This window comes from Budorcas taxicolor, chromosome 23 (genome assembly GCF_023091745.1).
Source record: "Budorcas taxicolor isolate Tak-1 chromosome 23, Takin1.1, whole genome shotgun sequence".
NCBI lineage: Eukaryota > Metazoa > Chordata > Mammalia > Artiodactyla > Bovidae > Budorcas > Budorcas taxicolor.
Genome location: NC_068932.1, coordinates 32,971,258 through 32,995,634, shown reverse-complemented (window position 1 = coordinate 32,995,634; position 24,377 = coordinate 32,971,258). Strand labels below are relative to the sequence as shown.

At 45.9% G+C, this 24,377-nt stretch overlaps 1 protein-coding gene across 6 annotated transcripts in view; it reads right to left on the bottom strand.

Annotated features, from left to right (window-relative positions):
- The window catches only part of TCF7L2 (transcription factor 7 like 2), a 199,248-nt gene that overhangs the window by 17,926 nt on the left and 156,945 nt on the right, over window positions 1–24,377 (bottom strand). For all 6 annotated transcript variants that reach the window (XM_052661148.1, XM_052661149.1, XM_052661150.1 and 3 more), the window contains 3 exons: window positions 8,186–8,318; window positions 5,589–5,691; window positions 3,478–3,564 (listed from right to left, as the gene is read on the bottom strand). In XM_052661148.1, coding sequence (XP_052517108.1) covers window positions 3,478–3,564; window positions 5,589–5,691; window positions 8,186–8,318 — 323 coding nt within the window. The remainder of the gene's footprint in view (window positions 1–3,477; window positions 3,565–5,588; window positions 5,692–8,185; window positions 8,319–24,377) is intronic.

Here is a 24,377-nt window from a genome sequence, read left to right as displayed (position 1 = left end):
GAGTCATGTGAGTTCTCTTAGGGTGTCAAGAAAAAGAAAAAAAAAGAAAAGAAAAACCCTGAGAGAGAGAGAGACTGAGGGGAAAAAAAAGTAACTTCCATTCCCATCCCCTCTCCCCCAACAAAAAATAAAGAACAAAGCTTGGGAGGTACTTGGGCTCCCAAGTTACACCCTGTTCCTTCCCAGAGTCTGAAGACCTCTGAGAAAACGTAAGTTAAGAACATGTGTTCTTTGAAGCCCTTGGGTGAAGCAGTGGGTGGAGCGGCAGCTTTTACTGTGAATTTTAAAGGCTTAACATTCCTCAAATACATACATTCCCTTCCTGCTGAATGAGAATATGTGTACAGAGAGAGAGAGAGAGAAGGGGGAGATAAAAAACACTCTGTGTGCATGTATGTGTGTGTGTGTCTGTGTGTGTACACCAAACACCACAGTGAGACACCAGAATCTGAGTACATTCTGGGGTGGGGAAACATTTCTAGCGTAGCCATGAAGACCAAATACTTCCAAGTTCACATACCCACACCCATATTCCTATACCTGAGAAATGTATGGCAGAGAAAGGGACTCACGTGTGAGTGTGTGTGTGTGTGTATGGGATATACACATACTTTCATGTAAGAAATTCCTTTCTGCAGACAACTATTTCGTGCAATGCAATAAACACCCTAAAAATTCTAAGCAGCTCATTATATCCCCCCGTCTGCTTTCATGGCTCCAAGCCAGAATATAATGATGAACCTTAACTTGTTAAGGACAACTAATTTTTGTTTCTGGCTGTCTCAGGGGCTTCTGCCTCCCCTACTCACGCTTTCCTTCACTGTTGACACGTTTCTGTTAACTGGATGTCATCTGCTGGCCTTGATTTTATGCACAAGCAGTGGGATGCATTTTCCTGTGCAACAAGCCTGCTTTGAGCCGCATTAGGTTTGTCATTATTCTCTCATTTCCCCCCTTGCACTTGTAACATTTCATCTCTTCCTGCCTTATTTTTTGTGAGCCACGGTGCACCCACATTATGGTTTATACATGATCTCGCTCCCTTTGAAGCCGGCAGATTTCAGAGCCCGCTCTCGTCAGGAGAAGAGCCTTGCGCCAATTTAGCAGGCTGAGGGCCCGGAGCTCCAACATCTCAATCTAAAGGGGGTCACAGGGTGGCACAAGTGAGTGTCAGCAAGAGCTGTTTAATTGCCAATCTAGGCTTCTCCATGGTGTTTAAAGTATAATGACCCATCACTTAATTCTGAGAAGCCCTGGCCCCGCTGCTGAAGAGAATGAATATCAAAGGGTGTTCTGGAACAGGGCAAGCTGCCTACATTCCCTATAACTGCCATAAGTATAATAGACCCATACTTCTGTCGCCCCATTACCACAATAATGTATTTAATTTGCTGTATACGCTTTTTAACTAGCTACCTTTCATAAGGCCTACCTGGGGAATCGGCCGCCTACCCCCCGCACCTCGAGCCCCCTAACCTTCCCTCCCACCGTTCCCTTCCTCTCCTCCACCCCCTGCCCACCTAGAAATCATCGGCTAACCTCCTAATGATAATTCAATCAATAAGCTTAACCTCAATCCCTATCCTACGATTACTGCACCGCTTTTAACCTCTGGAACGCACGGAAGAAACAAACACGAAAAACAGCCCAGTGCGTCGGAGGAATGCTGGTTCAGAGGAGGTAAGCCATGGGTCCACGGTGCTCAGGAGCAGTTCTCCTCCTGGGAGACTCCCTATTCGTTCCCAGGCTTTCCAAGGTTGTGGTAACATTACTTAATGAGAATAACCTTCCTCTTCTTGCGAGAGAAGAGGACACACAAGCATTTTCCCGCCTAACCAATACTGGTGTGGATTTAGAAACTGACAGGATTTATCACAGGTGGGAAACAGATCTTTACGGCTGCACAATACCCATGGCGTGATGACAAACGTTAGAGATGCTACAATTTATGCTTCTTCATGAGTGTGGTTCTTACTCTTTCCTCCACCAAAATCACTGTTTCCTAAGTAGGAAAAGAGGCATCGTGGCCCGTCTTTCCAACCCTTCCTTTGGTCTAGGGTCCTCATGCCGGCTACAGAGATTGGGGAAGGAGGCTGGGAGGTGGCATCCCTGCCATGTAAATGCATGCTAATTTAATTAGGTGCCATCCTCAAAATGGATTTGTTGTTGCAGCCCATCAGGAAAGTCTAAACCTCCACCGATTTAATTAACTTGACTGAAAATCAGATGAACAGAAAATAAAACTATCATTAGGAGCAATTAGTGACTACTTAAATATACTGCTGCCAACCAGTTTGTAAATAAACGAGCAGTCACTGAAAAATTAGCCAGAATTAATTAGAAAGGGGGGGAAGAGAACACGGGAATTAAAAAGATCTAGGTACACACATGTGGGTATATGTGTATGTGTTCTATACACATTTATATGCTTAAAGACGTGTGAACATATACACAGTCAAAGTGAAGTCGGTCAGTTGCGTCCGACCCTTTGCGACCCCATCAACTGTAGCCTACCAGGCTTCTCCATCCATGGGACTTTCCAGGCAAGAATACTGGAGTAGGTTGCCATTTCCTTCTCCAGGGCATCTTCCCGACCCCGGGATCGAACCCAGGTCTCCCGCAACGCAAGCAGATGCTTTACCCTCTGAGCCACCAGGGAGGATTTTTGTTAAACTTCAAAAAATTTAGAGCCACACAGGCCAACATGGTCTCCATCAGCCACATATGGCTACTGTGTACTTGAAATGTGTCCAGGCCAAATTGAAAAGTGTTGTAAGTGTGAAATATACATCAGATTCCAAAACTAAGTACACAAAAAGTTAAGAACTCATTAATAGTTGCTTACAGTGATAATGTGTCAGAATGATATTTTGACTAATTAGGTTGAATAAAATCAATCATTAAAAACTGAGTTTTCTCTTCTCTTCTTTTAAAAAATATGGCTAGTAGAAAACTTAAAATTCCCTTTGTATATTCCCTACATATAAGGCTCACCTTCCATTTCTACTGGACATTGCTACTTTAGACAGAGATGTGTTTGGGCAGGAGGGCGAGAGGGGAATGCTCTTTTTTTGCTTAAGAGCCTGGAGCTTTGCAAACACCAATAACCCTCCCTTAAATTCTTCTTTGTATATACAATAATAAACTTACCTACACCCTTTCCTTTCTTCCCTGGTTTAGGGCAACAGAGAAATAACACTTTAAAAAGCTCCCCATGTCCTAATTATTTCTTCCTGCCTTCTTAAATTCTTAAAAATACTGACTCAGTAATTCAACCTTAAAATTGTGGCATCACCCACCTGGGAAATTCAGAGCAATTTTTTCAGGATTTTCTAGGAGAAAAGCCTAACACTCTATGGGTCTTACACCCTTAGACCTACACATAACAGACCTGCCTGGATGGTCTGGGAGCATCCAGAGAACTTTCTGAAAAGAGACTCATGACTTTGGTTGAAGGTGCTGGGTCTTGGAACTCACCTGGACATGGAAGCGTTGACAGTCAGAGCTGTGGGGTAGGGGTGACGGAATCCTCCTGTCGTGATGGGGTACACTGGCTGACCTTGCCTACAAAGAGCGGGGTACATGGTGAGAACGTGCAAATGGGGGTGGGGGTGGGGAAAAGGAAAAGAAGAAAAAGGAAAAGTTCTCTCTGCACAGTAAGCTTTATTCTCATTTGATCAGAACAAAAATCTTGGGGATTGTACAGGAAGGATCAAAGGGAAGAAACACAGAACAATTTGAATGCCATAAATCTGATAGGAATGGCTAATTAAATTTTATAACCTTTGCTTATGTCAATAGAGACCCTCTCCCCAAGCTGAAACTAGGTGTTTTGTTGTAATAATTAAAGGCGAAGTCTCGCTTGCTTTAATGGAGCCATCACACTAATTGAGGGCTACACATCCAAAGGAAAACAATAATGAATGTAAATTTATACCAAAATAAAGTGCAGTGAATCAAAGGACTTCAGTTGCGCTTTGGGCCTCTTTCGGTATTTAGATCTCGGTGAGAAAACATTAAATTAACAGAGCTTAATTTGTAGCCTTTTGTCAAATTAACAAGTGTTGACAAGAGTTACCGGGGGGAGAATCCCCAAGAAGAATTGTGGGTAACCAATAGACAATCACACCTCATTACAATAATTAAAAAATACAGCAACATGCAAAATAGCATCCTCATGAAAGACACACAACTTTTCCTGACAGAGGGTTGTCTGAGTTGGCTATTCCTTTTTATCTAGCCTTCAAATATCTCCCCATCAGCTGAATGGGGCAATTGATAACTAGTGGAGGCACAGCCCCACCCACTGAAGAAGAAGAAACAGGACACACATTCCCATCCACATCCACCCTTCCTAATAAAAGTCAGGAGCAAAACAATAAACTGAAACTACACCTGGGCTTGGTATTTGGTACAGCCACTGTGTAATACAAGTTTTTTTTTTTTTTTCTTTAAAAAAAAAAAGAAAAGAAATTGTAGAATATGCTGAGCTGGAGAAATCAAGATGGAACTGGGGAAAAGAGGTGAACCACTTTGAAACTGTATCTTCTTTAAGGTCATGAAAGGTTAACTTCCCCAAGACCCAAACTTGAGAGTTCTTTCACGATGTATTCCTGATAGGATTCAACAAATTGTCCTGTGTTTTTCAAATAGTAGAGATCACCGATAAACATGAAGAAAGATATACACAAAAGCACACCATCATAAAGCACGTATCACATGCATGCACACAAATACAAACACAGTATGCTTATACGTTACAGGATTTTCTGCTCTGATTTTAAAATACATGTTAAAGTTGTCTAGGAAAGGTTAATGGGTGGTGCTATAAAAGCAAGACTAGGTGATAAGAAGACAAACTGTCAAAGGCAGTTTGATGATCTGGAGTGCTGCCAAGACCTAGGGCTGATACTCAGGAAGGCCCCGTACCCTGTAGTGAGGATTCCAACGACCCCACACTCCCTCCCCTCAGAATTTGGTGAGCCACTTAACATGCAAAGACTCTCAGAGAGAGATGCTGGTTGGAGAACATGGAGCTTCTCAAAAGACGCAAATTTCCACTGTGGCTGTCAATCTTGGGAATGACGGTTGGGGTGGGGGGTGGGGTTGTGACCTCCCACTCCCACTCCCTGATTTCAAAACCAACCCACTCCTCTGCTGCCCCAGTCGAATGACAGGACTCCAGTTTGGGCTGCCACCCGAAGGGGCAGGATAGGCCTCACAGGAGAGAAGCCCTCAGAGTCTTCTGCAATTCCCAAAGTACCTTAAGGGTATCTTTGTTCCCAGAGAAGAACCTGGAGCCTTTGGTGACCATGGGTTAAGAATGCTGAATATCAATAGCTTTTCTCTTATATCATCCATCTGAATGGCTAATGACTTGCCTGCTTTTCCACTGGGCAGATCAGCAAGCATCTTCCCCACAACTCCCCACCCATGGCCCTCCCTCCTCTCTCCTGTCTTCTGAAGACACACACACACACACACACACACACACACACACACACACACACACACACACATGCACAGAATAAATAATAAGCATGCCCATGTAAGAAACAAAAAGGAAATTAAAAAATGGAACTCCTTACTGTGGTACTAACCATCCTAGCGGATGGGGGATTTGTCCTACGGTGCCAGGTGACAGCGGGTAGTACGGAGATATATCTGGAGGGTGCGGAGGCCGTGGGATTCCTGGAAGAAGAAGCCACAGTTTCGGTGCAAGAGAAAGAGAGAAGGGAAGAGAAACCATCAAGTGATGGGAACAGGGAGAGGATAAAGAGAGACATCGCCTCTGTAATCCTAGCATGAGCTGTTTTCCATGAGTCTGATCCTAAGACTTGTCGGTAAGTTTCATCTCATTATCCCTCTGCACCAGCTTGAAAAATTCATCTTCTTCTAGATGGATCATACACTGGCTAAATACATACAGACTTAGAAAATGCCGGCTTGGATATTTCTGCCTCATGGGATCGGTGTGATTATTTGAATTGGAAAAAAAAAAAAATCTAAAGGGGCTGGCACATAGTAGGGGATCGAGTAATATTAGATTCCTTTGTCTTCACAACTTGTCATTTTCTTCTCTTTAATTCTAATGACGTTCCTGCATGAGAGTTACTCCTCTGGTTTCTAAAATACTTTTTGAGTTATAGCTTTTAGAAAGGTTACTTCTAAAAAAGAAATCAGCTTCTAAAAATTAACATCTAAAAACGTTGTGCTAAGTCACTTCAATCGTGTCCGACTTCGCGACCCTGTGGACTGTAGCCCACCAGGCTCTTCTGTCCATGGGACTTTCCAGGCAAGTGGGAAGTCCAGGGTGGGTTGCCATTTCCCTCCTCCAGGGGATCTTCCCAACCCAGGGATTGAATCAGTGCCTCTCACATCTCCCGCACTGGCAGGCGGGTTCTTTACCACTGTTTAAATCTGTCAAACTCTGCCTTGAAGATGAGCTGTAGGAGAAACTCGACCAATGCCTTGACACCGTATCTAAGGAAGAATCTGAACTGACCAGACCAGGAGATGCTGGAGGCCTGGTGCACTTGGCTCTAGAACCTGGCTTTCTAGAGGGCAGAGGCCACCGCGGATGGGGTACTGCTGGACCATGAGGCTGCGGAGTGAGTTCTGAAGGTCCGTGCACCACACACCCATTAGTTCCATAGGCACATATCCTGCAATTGAGAAATCCTTCGTTTCTTAGAAATCAAGAGGGCTGGGAACAATTCAGGCCCAGAGCAGTCGACCGACACCCCTCAAGTGGAAAGCAAAACGAACAATTCCTCAGAATTAAAACAGGACTGAAGGGAATGAGCTGTGTGTTCACAGATGAAAACTATTTCATTTTTTTAAAATTCGTTCAGGAAGCTTTTAATCTGTAAATTAAGCCTCCCTGGGTGACATTTTCATGCAGACACTGCTTTCTCTCTATTACAAAAACCAAACAGATTAGCTGGGCTTGGACCCTACACCAAGCCACTCGCACACTTGAAAGAATGTTCGCAGAGGAAAAGTAAACAGTCCGCAGACGTTAATCATATGTTTTACGATAACCATTTAAAAGCTATTCCCTGTACTACCATTATTTAAATGAGACGTTGAAACTGCCATTCACTCATGGAGCCTGGGGCCGGCTGGCGGCCTCCTCCAGCCATCCCAGCGCCAGGCTCGGTCCCCCACGAGCACAAAGGGGGCTCAGAGGCTTCTGAAAACCAGCTAATGTGTGGCTTCATTCAGGGGCAGCAAAGATGGCCTGAACAGGCAGTCTACCTCGGCCCAGCATCCAACAATTCCTTCCGACCAAGTGACAGGGAACAGCCATTCTGAATTCATCCTGCTAATTAACCAGCTAAGAAGAGAAACCAACGCCAGCAAGTGCATCGCCTGGCCGGAAAGAGACACCCTGGCCTTAGCTGTTCTCCCAAGACCACCCCAGTTTGTTTTAAATCTTGTTTCAGGGGAGCTACAAGTAACCTCACCTTCTTCCTTTCCCCACTTCTGGGAAAAGGCACCTGGACAGAGCCATGTGGCATCTTCTGCCTGAGACCCTAATGGCTGTTCCTTGATGCAATGAGGAAACCACCTTGGACTTGGGCTTTCCCTGTCTATAAAATGGGCTTGAGAATAAAGACTCAGGATATTACAGGGGAGGAAGAGCCCATCAGCAAAGAGAATGCAGAACCCAGTGATGTGATCTCTCAAGGGTGCACCAAGTCATTGCCAAGGGACTATAGTCCCTTAGCCACCAAGGGAGCTGGGGCTTCAGGGAACCATGCTGTTAGGGCTCTTAAACTCCCATGGAGCTGAGGAGGAGTCCATGAGATGCCTCCAAAACCATTACTGCCTCCGAGTCTGTCTGAGGTTCTTGGAGTTATAAGCTACTCCTGAGAATAGCCACTCCTGAGAACAGAACTCATAGCAAGGTTCCCAAGAGAGCCCCTCAGGGGTACCTGGAGCTCTGGAGAGACCTGAGCACTAAAAATGGACTTCTCCAAAGGGGAGGAGAGATCCACTCCCTCACCAGGCTCTGGTTTCCTGAAAGAGGTTCCTGGCCAACACGTGGGAGAGGAACAGGGGCCCCTCCACTGCCCCCAGCCCAAGTCCCCAAACCACCCCCTGGCCCCCGCCCACCGCAGCAGGTCCTCCAGTGGTCCCAGGACCAGCACCCTTCTCTGCACCCAAGCATGCGTCCTACCTGTTTTGGGGTCTACGTCAGCTGGTAAGTGTGGAGGTGGGTTTCCCGGCGTGAAGTGTTCATTGCTGTATGTGATAAGAGGCGTGAGAGGGTGGACATGATGCGGGTGCTGCACAACCGGCACTTTGTTCGACTGCAGGGAGGGAAAGACACAGTCACGCCGGGTCTGCGGCCCAGGAGCCCGACCCGGCAGCCCTGACCACGCCCTCCCACCTGGATTAATAAGCACAGAAGAGGACACCGTCACGGGCGGCCCAGGAGCCCGACCCGGGCAGCCCCAACCACACCCTCCCACCTGGATTCTTTAAGTGCAGTCAACCCCGCCTGGCCCTGGTCCCTGTACTAAAATAGCAGAGGGTGATGATTCAGCTCTCTGGGTAGGTGTACCTTGGTATTTACACCCCCACCCCACCCCCACCACTGAGCCTGGCTTTTAAAATGCCTTCTCCACCACCACCACCACCATCCCATCACAGAGCCCAAGAATCTGCACTTTTCCCATTGGCAGGTAAATCGGAAGTGATGGCTTTAATCCCTCAGGCCTACTGTGCTTCTACAGGTCGGGGTCTCTCCCACTCCAGGGCCCCACGGGAGGGACCTTCAGGAGGCAGGCAGGCTTCACGGGGGAAGGCTTCCGTTGTAAAAAACTGGCAGGGCCCTAATCCCAGCCACCTCATCCACCACCCCAGGCTCTGAACCCCTCCCGGCTCCTTAGAACCAGTGGGCAAGCTACAATCCTTCACAGGCAGCAAGGATGAAAAGCCTCACTCTGGTCTGGTTGGGAGTGTGAACTTTACCAGAAAGCTCTAAACTGCCAGCCGAGCACCTGCATATTTTATGCAGATTACAGCAGCATGGATTCATTACGAATCTCATTAGGAAGTCACAGGAATGCTAACAAATTAACTAGATGATGATGAATTGGGCTAATAAAGGGTGTGTACACATTTTAGAAACAAGCAGTTCTGGAAAACAACGTACAGGGAATTTTTATGTTTGGGAAGTGTTGACAGGTGAAGAGAAGGATTAAAAAAGAAAAGAAAAGCATCTTAAAGATTTTTCTAGTTGCAATGATCAGACCTGCCCAAATTATTCTCCATTCCTTCCCCTACCCTTCTTTCAACCATCCCTCCCCCTCCCCATGCGATGCTGTAACTTAGCCCAGCAAGATCACAAAGAAAAAATTAAGCTGAAACAAGCGAACTACTGGGCCATTTACCGAGAGTAATCCAATTGCAAAAAACCCTATTCCCAATAGAGGATTTTCACTAAAATCCTACAACAGGGACATTTAACCAGATTAGGTACCAGCGAAGATAAAGAGGCTAGTATTAGATGATGAATGGATTAGAGTCAACTTTCATTTTAGAACGTGTCTTCATTTCCTTTTATTACTTTTAGGAAGGCACAACTTGCATTAACATCAAGGAAAAGGAATTGCATTAGAAGAAAAGAAGGAAGGTTCCAGTGCTGCCCACTAGCGCCTCTTGAGTTCAGGGACCGCCAAGCAGTTAATTCTCTTTATGTTTTTCTTGTCTTTTTAAAAAATAAATAAAAATAGGTGAAGAAGGGGTGTGATAGAGTAACAGTATTTCTTCCTACAGTTAATTGTGCGGAAGGCATTTTAAAAGGTGCTTCTAACTTTTCCATGGGTATGTTTGGAAAGGAAAATACGCACTTTCTAGATGCTCCTGGAAAAAAACCAAAACCAGAAAAAGAAGTCACATGTCCAAGAGCCGGGCTTAATGATTCCTACAAACAATTGGATACTTTCAGAGAAAGACAGATATAACTAGTGGCTCACAGAAGCCTTGTACTGTAAATTACCATTCTGCAATCAGAACACTGAAATTCAAAGCACCCAGTGACACTTTCCCAGGAACCGCCATGGAAGTCTGGACATGACCAAAGTGAGCGGAGTGAAGGACTGCCACGCCAAGGCCAGGGCCAGCGTCTCAGCGTCTCACAGACACACACTGAGGAGTTTTCAGGAACCATTTCTGTCTCAGACAACTCGAAAACCGCCCAACGAAAACGCTCCCACTGTGTGCTGGGGTGGAGATGGAAAAGAGCAAGGGGCACACCTATCAGATGGACTGGAGACAATCAGGGGGAAAGGAAAATGAGAGTTGCTGCCTTCTAGAAGTTTTCTATCTGGAGAGATACACAACTGCTGAAATGGACGCAGACCAGCCCCAGACAGTCTAGAGTGACTGTGGGAAACTCTGGGACCCTGGGAAGAGCCACAGAGAGGCCAGGGGAGGGGACACTGTCCCTGAGGAGCTGAAGGACTTTGAGGGAACGGGGCCACAAAAACAATGGAAGAAAGCAAGTGTGTAAGTCTATGATGGGAGAAGAGCAGTGAGACTTGTATTTCTCAGCCTTGCCGAGTCAAGCATCTTTCAAGATGATTATCACAAACATGGGTCCCTATTACTAAGAAAGCTTTACAGGGACCTGATTCAGTAGGTCTGGGCTCAGGACCCAGGCATCTTGGATCTGCCTATGGAGGGCCAGAGGCACCTCTTCCTTTCAGCCATGACCCCTAGACCAGAGAACCAGAAGGTTCCATACAAGCACAAAAGGTTAAGAGACTTGAATCCTAATCATGGATCAAGTCTTAGTTCTGAAAGAATTCATGGGAAAGGCTTAGTATGAAATATAAAACCTGAGACACAGTAAGCACAGGAATGCTGGTTTATTGTTATTTTTATTCTTTGGGCAAAGCTGTTCGAAGGATGGCACCGTTCCATTTTGCAGTTCAGAAGCACAAATTCCATGACTATCTTCCAGGCAAGAAATGCAGGGGAAACCCTCTCTCTCTACTCGTGCATCGAAGGATGAAGATAGCGTTTCAGCAATAGTGAAGTTCACGGATGTGTGAGAAAAATTAATTCTCCCTCTTCCAGTTAGACACATGCATGAGAAGAGGATTCCAACAAAAGCTGGACACGTGTTATGCCCAGCATCACTATCATATTATTTTGTACACCTGAGTCTGCAAGCCAACTAGTTTTTTCCTATTCGTTCAAAACTCTATAGTATGGGGGGGGGGGGGGGAGAAAGGAGTGAAGAGATATGACGTTTTAACTGCTGCCTGGCTTTGGGGGTGGGGAGGGAGAGGGCTATTGGGACATGGAGCTCTTCTCTGATATGACTACATACTAGGCAGGTCCCTAGAAACAATACAGTCTTTACATGTTGGGTGGTTCCCAAACAAGGTAGGGGGAATGCAGCCGTGTGTGCAGAGACCAGGGTCTAACTGCCACTCGCACTGAACCTGCCTATACCTGGACTGCTTTTATGATGGGAGGATGTTCTGGAAAACGCCCGTGTCTCTCCAGCCTCAGATAGCCACAATCCTTTCTGCCTACACCATACTATGTCCACTGCTGGGATCATGAGGCACCTTCCCTGGTCCTACCATAGCTAAGTCCCTGAAGGACAAAGACGGTGTCTTGTAGACCTTTGCGTCCCCTGTATTGCTCAGCCTGTGCCGAGTGGTGAGTACACTTTATAAACTGCAACAGAGCCAGTCTCCCAGATTCATTTCATTCAAATGGCAGTGCTCTTAAATGGAGTCTACGCAACATCACAGAACAGAGCTGGGGGCAGGGGAAGCCTTCAGTCACCATCTAGTCTAATATCTTATTACAAGTGTCTTTTGGGGGAAAAAAAAAATCGGTTTTCAAGCCCATTGGCTTGAACACAGTGACCAAGAGTGAAGTGAGAACATTCTAGGAAGACCCGCGTTTAAATCCTATTTCAATCCAGCTGTGTAACCTCTCACAAGCCTTCATTTCTGTGCAAACTCCCGGTGAGAACTAGGTCTACCTAAGAGGGTTGTTGTGAAAATCTAAAGAGATCATGCTTGGGAAGTGTGTATTAGCCCAGTGCCTCACACATCCACACACGTAAGGCAAAGAAGCTTTGAAAAATAAGAAATACAGTCCAGTGCTAACGATGAGGGCTCAGGGAAGGTCACGTTCGCTACCCTTCCAGTCTCTTCTAATTAAATTCACAGGGGGCAAGGCAGCCATAGCCCGCACTCCTTACTGCAAAGGCTAAGACGTGCGTGGCAGGGCAAGAGCACAGGGGTGTTTTGTGGCCTTTTCCTCAGGTGCACGCCTTTCTTGAAAATGCAACACTTAGTCCACACATATAGTTAATTATGTCATTTGAGAAAAACCATCCCTTGATTATGCTAATAAATAACACTGTCACAGAAGAGTTGGAAGTTAAATAAGAATAGTTGGAGATGACCAAGGTCCTTCAAGAATTAAGGGTAAGGCCTTGAAGCAGAAGCTGATACAAATGATACACAGAACAACCACCCACACAGGAAAAGTTCCCTTAGACTTCCCCCTTCTCTAGGACCAGCTCCCACTTTATTTTTTTTTAATGAAAATAGTTTTCCTTTTTTTTTTTTTAATGAGAAGCTTTGGTTTTCCAGCAAACCCTTTTAGAGCTCTTTAGCTGAATGTGTTAAGAGTACCACTATATGCTAGACACAGTATAAAGAGGCAAAACTCCGTTTTAAAAGTTTTTGTGGATTTTCCAAGTCATTTGGTCCTAATGGAACTGGGTTATAATTGCTATAATGAAATCATCACTAGAAATAATTCTTTGCAGTTTAAGGCCTTGGGGATGAATGTGACTTGATACCCAGTTCCTCCAGTGCTGTCCCTACTTCTTTAAGGAGGTCTTTACAGACTGTGTTCAAAACCGTACCACCCTAAGAAAATTCGGATGTGAAAAGTTCCTTTTGTGGAGGACGATAGAAAACCTTCCAGAAGTGCATCTGGGAAATCTAAATCAAAGCCACGCTGTATGCTGGGAGTGCTGGTGGGGTAAACAAGCTGAAAAACATATCTCCTCCCTCTTTTTACAGAGTCCAGTGTTCAAGACAAACAACCATAACATAAAACCAGGTGCCTCTCAGGTTAAGTGTTTTATCTAAATATTAAATATGTCTTCGAAACTAGCCATGCATTTGCACGAAATCATCCCCTTCAGGGACAGCTAACTAAAGATCAAGGTTGAGAGAATGGCAATCATGGGAGGCTGCCTGGAGAGCTTAAGCCTTAAAGAATATGACGAGCACTAGGAATCTGTGAGCCAGAAAAAAAAAAAACAACAACCAGCAAACATTCATAAAACATTCATAGAATGGAAGTTCAGGGAGTGAGGCCACAGCTGCTCATACGCACCAGCACTAGCAATGCCTGAAACTCACCCAGAGGGCCGCTCCGGACCCCTTGTTGAGACGACCATCTCACTGAGGCCTCTCCGGCTCACAGCAGCGCAGCTCACGGCTGCCACACTAAGGGAGCCCCGGCCCATGTGTTGACTGCGACAGACTATTCAGTCCTCACAAACCTACACGGCAGCTGCATTTGTTACCAGTTCCACCCAGCAGGTGAGGACACAGGTCCCAGGCCCACCTTCTGCTGCTGAGTCTGCAGACATGGGCCCTGGATGGGACTGACTGCCAGGTGGAGGTCGTGAACTGCACCCAACAAACGCAGCCTGGGCTGACCTCCCCCACCGGATACAGATGATTCAGGATCACAAGGGGACACTGGAACCCAGACCAGTTCGGCACACAGTACTCCCCCGAACCCCCAATTAGGAGTAAGCTCAGGGCTCTCCGCCTTAGTCAGGCACGCCCTTGCCACGGAGCACGAAGCATTTTTAGTAGGGATTTTCATACCATGTGGCTGCTTATAGAGGGAGGGGTGTGAAACATTCAGTGGGGATATTTCTGCTTCTCAAATACAGACACAAGTGACATCAGGAGACAGGCGTGGTCAGTCCCAGCAGAAAAGGAAAAGTCAGCTTAAAACCCGAACTTATGAGGTAAATAGTAACTATTTAAAAGGAATCAAAATCTTCCTGTGACTTTAAATCCTGGAGGCTTTCTGTTTTCTACCTGGAGGCATGGCTGTGACTCATTTCTTGCCGGTTCCCTTCATCTAGCTCTCTGGATTTTGAGCACTGAATGGTTAAATTAGAAAGAAAGGGTCCTTTAACAGACCTCAGAGTGCACAAAGCCTTTCCACCCGAAGTATTCATCCCACTGCAGTGGGGGGGGGGGGGGGGATGGGGAGGGGGCGCCCCCTGTGGCTGACCTTTGACCCCTGGAGAACCCTTAATCCCGGCGTTCTGCAACTCGGCCCTGCCACCCTCATCGTGCCCACACACCCGTCCACTGAATGCCGCTTGAGATGGGGAACCCAGCAAGTGAGAGGGTGATTTAGGCCCTTCGAGATCCCCCTGCCGGCCCTCCGCTCACCCCAACCCCTCCACCTTCCCTAACTGTGGGGAACCCAAAGGGAATGAAAGCTCGCCATTCACCTCGCAACCTATTAATCAACAGACGTTGAAAACAAATAGAGCCATTGCTGGCCCTGGCCTCTCGGGCAGCCGGCCCTCCTCTTCAATACTCCCCTATGGCTCTCCCTTTCTGCACAAGAAAAATGGGGCCAGAAAGTGCCTTTAGGAGCCCAGCACAATAAAACAAAAGCAGCACAGAGGAGCACTTGTCAGCCTTCTCCCCTCCCTGGGGTGGATAGGGAGGGTCTCCAGGGTCTTAGATGACCGGCCCTCCCAGGGTCTGAAATCAGCATCAGGAAGGGACACACTTCAGGCTCTGTTTACTGGTTTGTTTGTTTTTCTTAATGGGTTTATGGCTCATCTTGATACATTTTTCCCGGACACTGCTTCCTATGGCTGTACCAAGGCCAATGGCACCTAGCAAAACAGTAACAGGCACTGCATATCACTGGGGCCATGGAGCGCTGATGGGCAGGAGAGGTTGGGACAAAGAAGCGCTGTTTCTTCCTTGTCAACCACCGGCCCCCACCCCACCCCGTGATTCAGCTAGTCCTGTTTCGGGGGGCGCTATGATCCAGAGTGGAAGGGTCAGCGATGGTAGTCTTCCTGCCTTAACAACCCATCGTACCAACATTGAACAGCCACTTCAGTGCTGAGATGATGACTTCAGGGAGTGCCCTGGAACCAGGCCTGCGCTCACAGCCAGACTTACCTGCTGAGCATCTCACTACTCTATCCTGTAACCCTCCTGCAGGCACGCACGCATGCACAGAAGGGAAAGGTGGTGGGCGGCCCTCCACTGGGGCTGGGGCCAAAAGGGCTGTTTCCCACCTTCGCTGTGACCCTGTGCCCAGCCATCAAGGGTCTCCCCGCCTCCCCCAGGTGCAGGGGCTGTTCACGGTTGGGTGCTGCTCCTCTCTGCCTAAGGTTCTGTGCCACCCCCCCCCCCCACCTGGGCCAAGAGGGCATTGTTTCCTGGGGATCAGACTTCTATGGATGGCTATAGCACTGCCCATTGGAAATGGTAAAACCAAGAAAGCTGCACAGGGTTTGAGTTTTGTTGAAGAAATGAGGTGGTTCAGAGAAAAGAGGTCTGCCTGGAAGATGCAGAAAAGAAACACGACCCTGCAACTGTGGTACCCACCATGCACCGCCTGGCCTGAGTCATGCGCCCACAAGGCTGCAAAGTTATAGCTTCTACTAGCGCCAAAGTCTGACACTCAGGATGTTGTTGGTTTTGTGAACTATCAATGGCTGACTTTTTCTTCCCCCTTCCCCTCTTCTTTCTCTGGAATCAGATCCATTTAGACAGCAAGAAGAAGGAGAGAGAAGATTCCCCCAGCCATCTATGAAATTCTGCCGACTCACAGTTCCTCCCGCACTCACACAAGCATTAAAATTCTTCGAGCAGGGAAATGATTGAACAGGGCAGGCAGGGAGAGGGTAAATGTGCAGCCAATTTTCATCCAAATTCTCACACACACATGAATATACATAAAACTAACACAAACCATCCTGAGCCCTTGGCCTTTTTTTGGGTGAGTTTTTTGTTGTTGTTGTTTTTGGTTTTTTTGCCCCTTCTATAACATAACAACATAGCAAGTATTATAACCAGACTGCTGAGCATTAAGGGTCTAGGGGGCCAAATTCAGCTCTTCTTAATGACCATGTCTCAATCACCCAAAAGGAGGAGGGGAGGGGAGGCGGGGGACTGAGGTGTCAGGATGGGGAGTGAGCACATGAAGGGGAACATTTAAACCTTGAAAATAAAGATGTGGTCCAGCTGCCTGGCTTTGGGAATGTTGCAGTCAAGGCCCGACCCAGGAAACCTGCGCGTTCACAGACTCTTGAACAATTACTTCCAGTTAAGTTCATTAAACAGAATTTATTTCCACTCACTCACATTTATTCTCCAATAAAAAGAAAGCATCCCATTGTGCTTCCCCCAACTAACCTTTAAAGCACTTGGAAGCTTATGCCTTGGCCTACCCAGTCCAGGCTTGTCCCTGACCACTGAGTTCCCAGGGGTTTCTTCCTGACTCCTGCCTCCCTTCAGTATCTTGCCACAGCATCCTGGAGGGTGGAGGCGAGGGGAGGGTGGTGTGCAGAGCAGTGCAAGGGGGCCCTCTGACAGTCCTAACCCTCCACCAGGTCTCAGAGATGAAGGACCAACCACTTCACCCTGAAGTAATTTCCCAGGAATTTGCAACCTCCACCCTCCAGCCAGCAAGATATTTTTCTACTACTTGGGCATTAAATGATTAGTGTTAGCATAATCAATCTTGTTAAGTCCGAGTTTGCAGGGAATGTTTGGGACTTGGGTAAGAGGGTACAGCTGTTTCTAGGAGAGTCAATTTTCAAAACAGAGCCAGGGATAAAACTAACCTATTCCAAATGAAGAAATCCAAAAGCTCAAATTCAAAACAACTTTTCTAAAAATAATGATTTCCAGACCATCTCCCCCAAAACACAACCACCCCAAATCTAAGGATTCCTAAATAGGATGGAAAGGAAATCACCAATTTTGATTTCGAATAAATTTTAAGTACATAATGGTTATTACATCCTGGGAATTTCAAGTAAGAAGCAGTGAACAAAATTTGATACCACCTTTCTAATTTACAATGCCCAGCTATATAAAAATGTCTTTAGTGTTTCTTAAACACGCTGTGCCTAACTTTCCAATCTAGGCGGTATTTGAAAGCCATACCTGTTACATGAGTCTGATAAGAGCTCAAGAAACAGTCACCTTCAGAGAGCAGGTAAATTTCTCCCTAGTAACAAACAGATGAACTGAGAGGTGGGATAGACATTTTCATGTGACCCCACAGATACAAATGACCCAAACTCGGAATTAGCAGGAATCCAGCAAAACCAGACTACAGGGAAGACGAATTCAAATGCAAAACGGGACTGTTCTGCTCTGTTCTGCCCTGTTAGTGTCCCAAACACAGGCATTCTTCCACGGACATCTATAGCCTCCATAAACGATACACGTAGAAGGACACGGAGCTACACTGTGGTGAGAAGGACACAGCACCACCCTCTCTGACTGCAGCTGTCGAAAGTTTAAGGTAACAAGGGAATGACCCAGGCAAAGTTCACTTACAAAAAAAAAAAAAAAAAGTCTTCAAATGTGTGCAGAAGTATGTAATCTGGACGGCATGTCAGGATTTCATCACATTCCAAAATATTGCAGAAGGAAAGAATTCCATGACATAGCTCAGCCAGGCCCCCCACCATCCCCAAACCACAGAGGGGAGGTTTCCTTAAAAATATAAGGTTGCAGGCTCTGTTGCTTCCAGAAAGTACGGAGGCAGCAGCCTGTTGTGATAATACAAAGATCATAATATCTGTATCTTCAGAGTCAGGAATTTACCCTTTCAAAGGAACTCCCTTCCCATAAGCCATCAAGAATAGAGGCTTCCCCATACCAACACAGCAGGACTGCTATGAAGTAACCCTAGTAATTTGAGTAAACAAAGGTCTGGAACCTTTCAGGAATCTGGAAATTTGTGGCAAGACAATTTATACATTTGCAGTGCCAGCCTGCACTCTTCTCCCCACAATTCTTGACAGTTTACACCATCATACACTGAGCTGGAAAGTTGCACGGAACCAGAAAGGGAAACCAAGACACACATCCATTCATGTTCAACTAGAGAACTACCCACCACTTTGATAGTTCAATATGACACAGAGGATTTTAATTCATGATTTTTAAAACATAAGGACTCTTATAGTCTCTAGTATATTTCACTCCTTCTTCCCCTAAATATCAGACCTAAGAGTTGACTGACCACTGCCAATGTTTCTTTGGCCATTCGACAACAATAAAAATTAATTAAAAAAAGCAATAATTAAGACAAGTAAGGAATCACCTCCAAGAGAATGCCCTTACAGCTTGTGGCAAAGGATTTGACCTAAGAGTTGAACAGAGTATCAAGTATTCTAAGCCCCAAATAGGTACTGCAAAGGGGCCTTCTCCCTGATCATTAACAGCGCAATCGGCTGTCATCAGTCTTCGCTCACATTTCCAAAACACATTTTATATTACATTTACAAAATACAAATACCACAAGCAAGACTGGAGCCCTAAAAGGCTGGCAGCATCTAAATTTGGAGATTGAAAATAAATACAACCAAAGACAGAGCAACACAAAGTTAGTATTAAATATGAAACCAAAATACACAGTTTACACAAGCCCTGCTACTGGAAAAGCCTTATTGTTCAAAAATGTTTCAAGCTTCCAAAGTATGCTCTTCCATGAGAGCACGTCATTTTTCCTTCTCTTTCTCCCAGTGAAGCCCACCCTGGTGGTGAAACTGGGTGGGGGCCGGGGGGGCTATTATTTATTAGAAGAAATCCCAAATCCATCCCACCACCCTTTTCCAGATTATAGCTCACTTGCACTTGGGGAGCTGGGTCTGCATTGCTATAGAATCATAAGGATGGTGATAAAAGTCAAGCTTTCTCTACTCCCCATCTTTTTTTTTTTTTAATCTTTCCCTGGCTTCCCCAAAAAACCGCTATGAAAAGTACATAGTGAGAGAGAATAGCTTGAGTTGACCATTTACTCTTGTCTTGGTTTTCCTTCCCACTGTCTGAATCAAAAAAAAAAAAAAACAAAAAAAACCCAAGCACAATGGTTTAATGGTCAAGACTATATATAAGCAAGGACATGAGTGTGCACACACACACACACACACACACACACCCCACTACTCACCCAGCAATTCAAATTGAGGTGCCAACCGCCCAACTGGTGGAAGAGAGTGAGCCCAGAGGCCCCCGCGCCTCCCTTCCCACTCAGATCTTCCACTCCCACTAAGACGGTATTCCTAGGGTCCATAATAGCTTTTGGTTTTCTTTCTCTCCACCTCAAAAAAAAACTTTCTCTGTACCTTCAAGATGGGACTGGGCCAGCTTTTTTTTCTCCTCCCTTATTGCTTTTCTCACTTTTCTTCTTCCTCCCAGCTTCCCCTCCCTTTCTCCCTTTCATTTTAAAGAGCTTAAAAAATGCATCTTAAAAGATGGAGATGGCTCCCAATTTCTGCCCTGGGACACTCAAAATGCTCCCCAAGTTCTTGCTCACGATGCCTGCAGTTATTTGGTTAATTCTTCCCTCTCCACACACATCCCTCTGAAACCAAAAAAAAAAGCAAAAACAAACAAAAAGAAACCAAATCATCTAGTTCGACTGGTTACAGATTAAATTTTTAAAAAATTAATGAAAAGAAATTCCTCCCAGTTTCTACCCTGTACCACTGCAAAATCCTTGAAGGAAGGGGGAGGCCCATTTCCCCAGCCAGCTCGGGCTCTAAACAGAGTCCCCCCTCCCTCACCCGTTACCTTGGGCAGCGGGGCCAGAGCCACCGCTAAGAGTAGCTAAGAAATTACGGTCAGCCATGAGGGAAAATGATCAACCGAAGGCAGAAGGCAGGCACTTTATCTACAAGATTGTCAAATCCCTCAAAACAGATTTCTTAGGGAGAGGGCTGCCATGGGTTGGGGGATGGGGAGAGGAAAGTGCACTTTCTTGTCAGTGATACGGCAGTGACACTTGGTAGGGCCTTGCCTGACACACATACACACCCCTCTTTTCCTTCCAGAGCAAGAGACTGAGCCTCTAAGATTTTCCAGTTGATCTCTCTGGAAGCAGAAGAACGGAAGCTTCCCGCATTCACTGGCATTCCAGGAGTCTGAACGCTCACTGGCTTTCTGACTGTAAGTTCTGTGAGCTTTCTCCCCAGAATGAGAGAGAGAGGGAAGAGAGGAGAAGGAGAAAAAAGGCAATCCCTGAGTCCCCCCAACCCGACTTACTTTTCCCGGGTCTCTCCTAGGATCCAGGACTGGGAACATGTGTGTGGGTTTAACTTAACTGGAGTTGAGAGACCCAGGCATCATAGGCCTGAAATCATCCTCTTTTCCATGAAGGAGGGGACTGGGGGAGGGTGTCGGCTCCAGGAGGGGTTAAAGACAGAAGAAAGTTGCAGAGGACGCCACTCACCCAGAGCGCCTTTCCAGTCCTTCCCCTCCCCAAGTGTGAAATCTTTTCACCCTCTTCAAAAGCAAACACACAACTCCGATTTGCATGCAGGTAAGAAAACACCCCGGCCTCCACATGGGGTCCCGGCCGGCACCGTACTGCTTCAAGCAAGACCGGTGGCAAAGATACTGTTTCTTCTGGCGCGGGACACCTAACATACAGGAGATGTTTTTAATTTACCGACTCGACTGTCCAGCTGCTTATCTGCAAACCCACAGGGCTGTGTCTCCTGATGTCGGTCTTTAAGCAATCTGTTACTATACCAGACAAGTTGGTACCCCTCGAAACTTCCACCTCCACACAATCTCCCCTTCCACAAAAAAACCCACAAGGACTGGAAGGGCTTCAAGGTAACAAAAAAGTGAGGATTCTTAATTTTTCTCTCCTTCTTTTTTAAAATACTGCTCCGTGGCCCCTGTTTCTGGACTTTATTCGGCATTCCTGTGTAAGTGTCAGGCAGTAAGCTTTAAGGCCCTTAATACCAAAACAAAACCCTGCCATTTCCCTTTACATGGCGGTAACAAAAGCAATGAGGCTCCAGTTTGACAAGTAAAAAGCCCCAACCACACAGCCCCCTAATTGCCTCCCCTCCCTCTATTCACGCGGACCACCACACTAGGCAGCTGCCTTTGTCACACACGCAATTTCTTAAGTAAACTGCAAGTTCGTTTCCCGCTGATGGACAGCTCCCAATCATTCAGCAACAATAACTTATAAAGTGCAGCAAACAGGATGGGCAACTTGGACTAGAAATGTATTTTCTGGCTTTCTCAAAAGACAAGGAAAATGGAAACAGCAAGAGGAGCCAACACATTCCAGACAGACCTCCTCCTCCTTCAAAAGGACACGGAAATCTCATGAATTTCTTCAAACTAACCCCTCCTAAGAGAATGCCCCCGGAAATATGCTGTCCCACTGTCCGACTGTTCCCAGTCGGTCCCCTAGGCACCCCGATTTGTCAGAAGTACATCCACGCTTAGAACATTTCCATTAAAAAAAAAAAAGGCTGCAAAGTTCTGTGGGATTTTTTTGGTAAACTTTCCCAAATGCTTCTTTTCTCCTCACCTCACCAAAAAAAAAAAAAAAAACACAAAAACCCAGGACCCTTTCCTTTCAGCATGCAATTAACAATAACGTGGAGAAGAAATAAACTCAGAACAGAAGGGACAGCCTATTTACATCCCACGGTTCTCTTCCACATCAGCAACAAAGTTCTGTTTACGTTGTTTTAGATAAAGAAGTTTGAGATGGAGGTGAGAGGAACTGGGTCTTGAAAGAATATATACAAAAAGTAGAAAAGGGCCGATCCTTTAGGAAAATATTTGGGGAGAGCCAGGGAGGAGGGGAGTCAGGAAGCTGGAGCATTTAAGTGAATTTAACTTGGTGGGGCCAAAAGAAACAACCCCTCTCCCCCGTCCCGAATATTCACGTCCGAATTAAACAATAATCATAAAGCATGTTTTTATAGTCACGGGCTAAAAGTTCAGAACGAAAAAGTCATGTCATTTTTCTTTTTCCGTTGGGTGTGTGTGCGTGTCTGTGTGTGTTATGTCTTAGAGTTAAAAAACAAAACAAAACAAAACAACTAACTAAAAAGTCCAACTCCATCGGGCACCTTACCAGTCAAGGGACATCAATCTTAAAGTTACTGCGAAGTGACAGCGAATCCCACGGAGGCTAGGAGCAGGAGCATGCAAGGGCCTTGGACAAACCGGGACGCGGCGGGGCAGACGCGGGGACGCAGCGGGCCGGGTACCCCGCCCCGCACACCCGTCTGCCGGCCCGCCTGCCCGCGCGCGCGCACGGGGCCGCTTACCATCTAGAGCGGGTTGCGGGGCTCTCCTTCCCGCCGCCGGCTCGCGGGCATGCTGCCGCGCGCCCGGATGGCCGCGCAGGGCCCGCGCCGGCCGCAGGCTCCACTGGAGGGCAGCACCCGCTCTGCAGCCGCGCGGCGCACCCGCGGCACAGGGGACTAGCTCACACCAGCAGCGCCGCCAGACTGGATGATGCTCAAGCACAGTTCCATTCACAGAATTATCTCGCTTGATAGGGAAGGGCACAATAACTGGGATCTCCCCCGATTCCACAACAATCCACACCCCCCCCCCCGAAAGGGAGGGCTATTTAAAAAAAAAAAAAAAAGGCAGGGCTTTCTTACTCTTTTTTTTTCCCCCTCTTCCCGCAAACCGGCATTCAATCAAAAGAACAAAGCCTGATATTTTGTTTGCCGACTTGGCAAACATAAAGGCAATTTCAGTAGTCCAAAGAAGTTCACGTAAGTTGGCGAAAGTAAGGCTTTGCAGTTCTCCAGTGAAATTAAGCTTTAATAGCTATCTGATGCCATTCAGAGAAGGAAAGGGGGGAGGGGGCAGAGAGCTGAATTTAGATAAAGTTAGAGGACCACTTCACTCTTAAGTTTTTTGCCCGCTGAAAGTACCCTCAAAATTCTTGACAACATCCAGAGCTTAATTATCTTGCTGAATTCTTTTTTGGGGGTGGAGGGGTATACAAAAGTCAAAATAAACCATTAAAAACACCAATATGTAAAAGAATTCAGAACAATTTACTGTATAACATTTTTCATGACTAACTTAAAAAAAAAAAAAAAAACCTACCGAAAACTTGTGGATGTGTTCCTTTAAAGCAAATGGTCCTAACACATTAAACCACCGCTGCGCATCTTCTAAGCATCGTAGGAAAAAATGACTATTGATCTTCAAATAGCGATAATTGAAAAGATCAAAAAGATTAAACAAAATCAAGAATGTGCTGACTTACCATGCTATGCTTTTTTGTTGCAACTTTGTAGAAATTTCACTCAAAGAAACTGCATCAGAGGTGTCAAATTTTTTAGCGGACTGTGATCGTATTATTTCCGCAGCCCTGCCTTCCAATGCTTCAGAACTTTTTTCCCTTTCTCTTTTTTGTTTGTGGTACCTAGCTTTTTGCTATAGACTTTAAAAGCCTTCAGCTCAGCAAACCAGCACAAATTATCTTGCCACCTTGCGAAGCTCTGATGCTTTGGCCGCTAACTTTGGAAGGCCCTTTACCACTGCATCAAAATTAGCATTGTCAAAGCAGTTAATGAATATTAATATTGTATTTGTCATTGGAGCCGGCCCGTTGCTGAACTCCGAGTCATCCATCAGGGACAAGATTAAGAACACAATTATTTCTGACTGACAGGGACCAAATCTGCTAGAATTTTTTTTTTTTAACAATTCGGGGGGAAAAAAACCCACAATATCATCATCTTAAGGTGTCTCCCAAGAGACTGGGAACCAGATTAATACGCTTTTAATGAAGTAGAGATCATTATGTATGAAGGGGAAAAAAAAAAGATGTACTATTCAAGCTATTTAGTTATGGTGGCGGCGAGAATTTAAAAAAAAAAAATGCAGACGGCATATCTTTTTCGACAGCTGTCCAGATTTTATTCATACTGTTCGAAAGAAAAAGACGACTTTTTTTCTGAAATCTTTTCCTTTTTAAAAAAAGAACAGAGAATGAGCGATTCGTCCCATCTGGGATAATTTTCCATGTCTTCACTTTTACTGTAGCAGCTCAGGAAAGACAGCACGGTAAATAATTCCTACACAAATTTGACAAGAAACACCTTCATCAGCTCGGCTCCTTCCACCTCTATTCCCCAGATTCCAAGCACTGTCTCTCTCACTTTATTCAGGATGAGCCATTACATTTACAGAAACTCTTTAAGTTCCCTTTAACAGTGGCAATCTTTCTGTAATAAACACACAGAAAACCACACAACTCAACGAAAAGTCCATTCAACACACCTCGTAGAT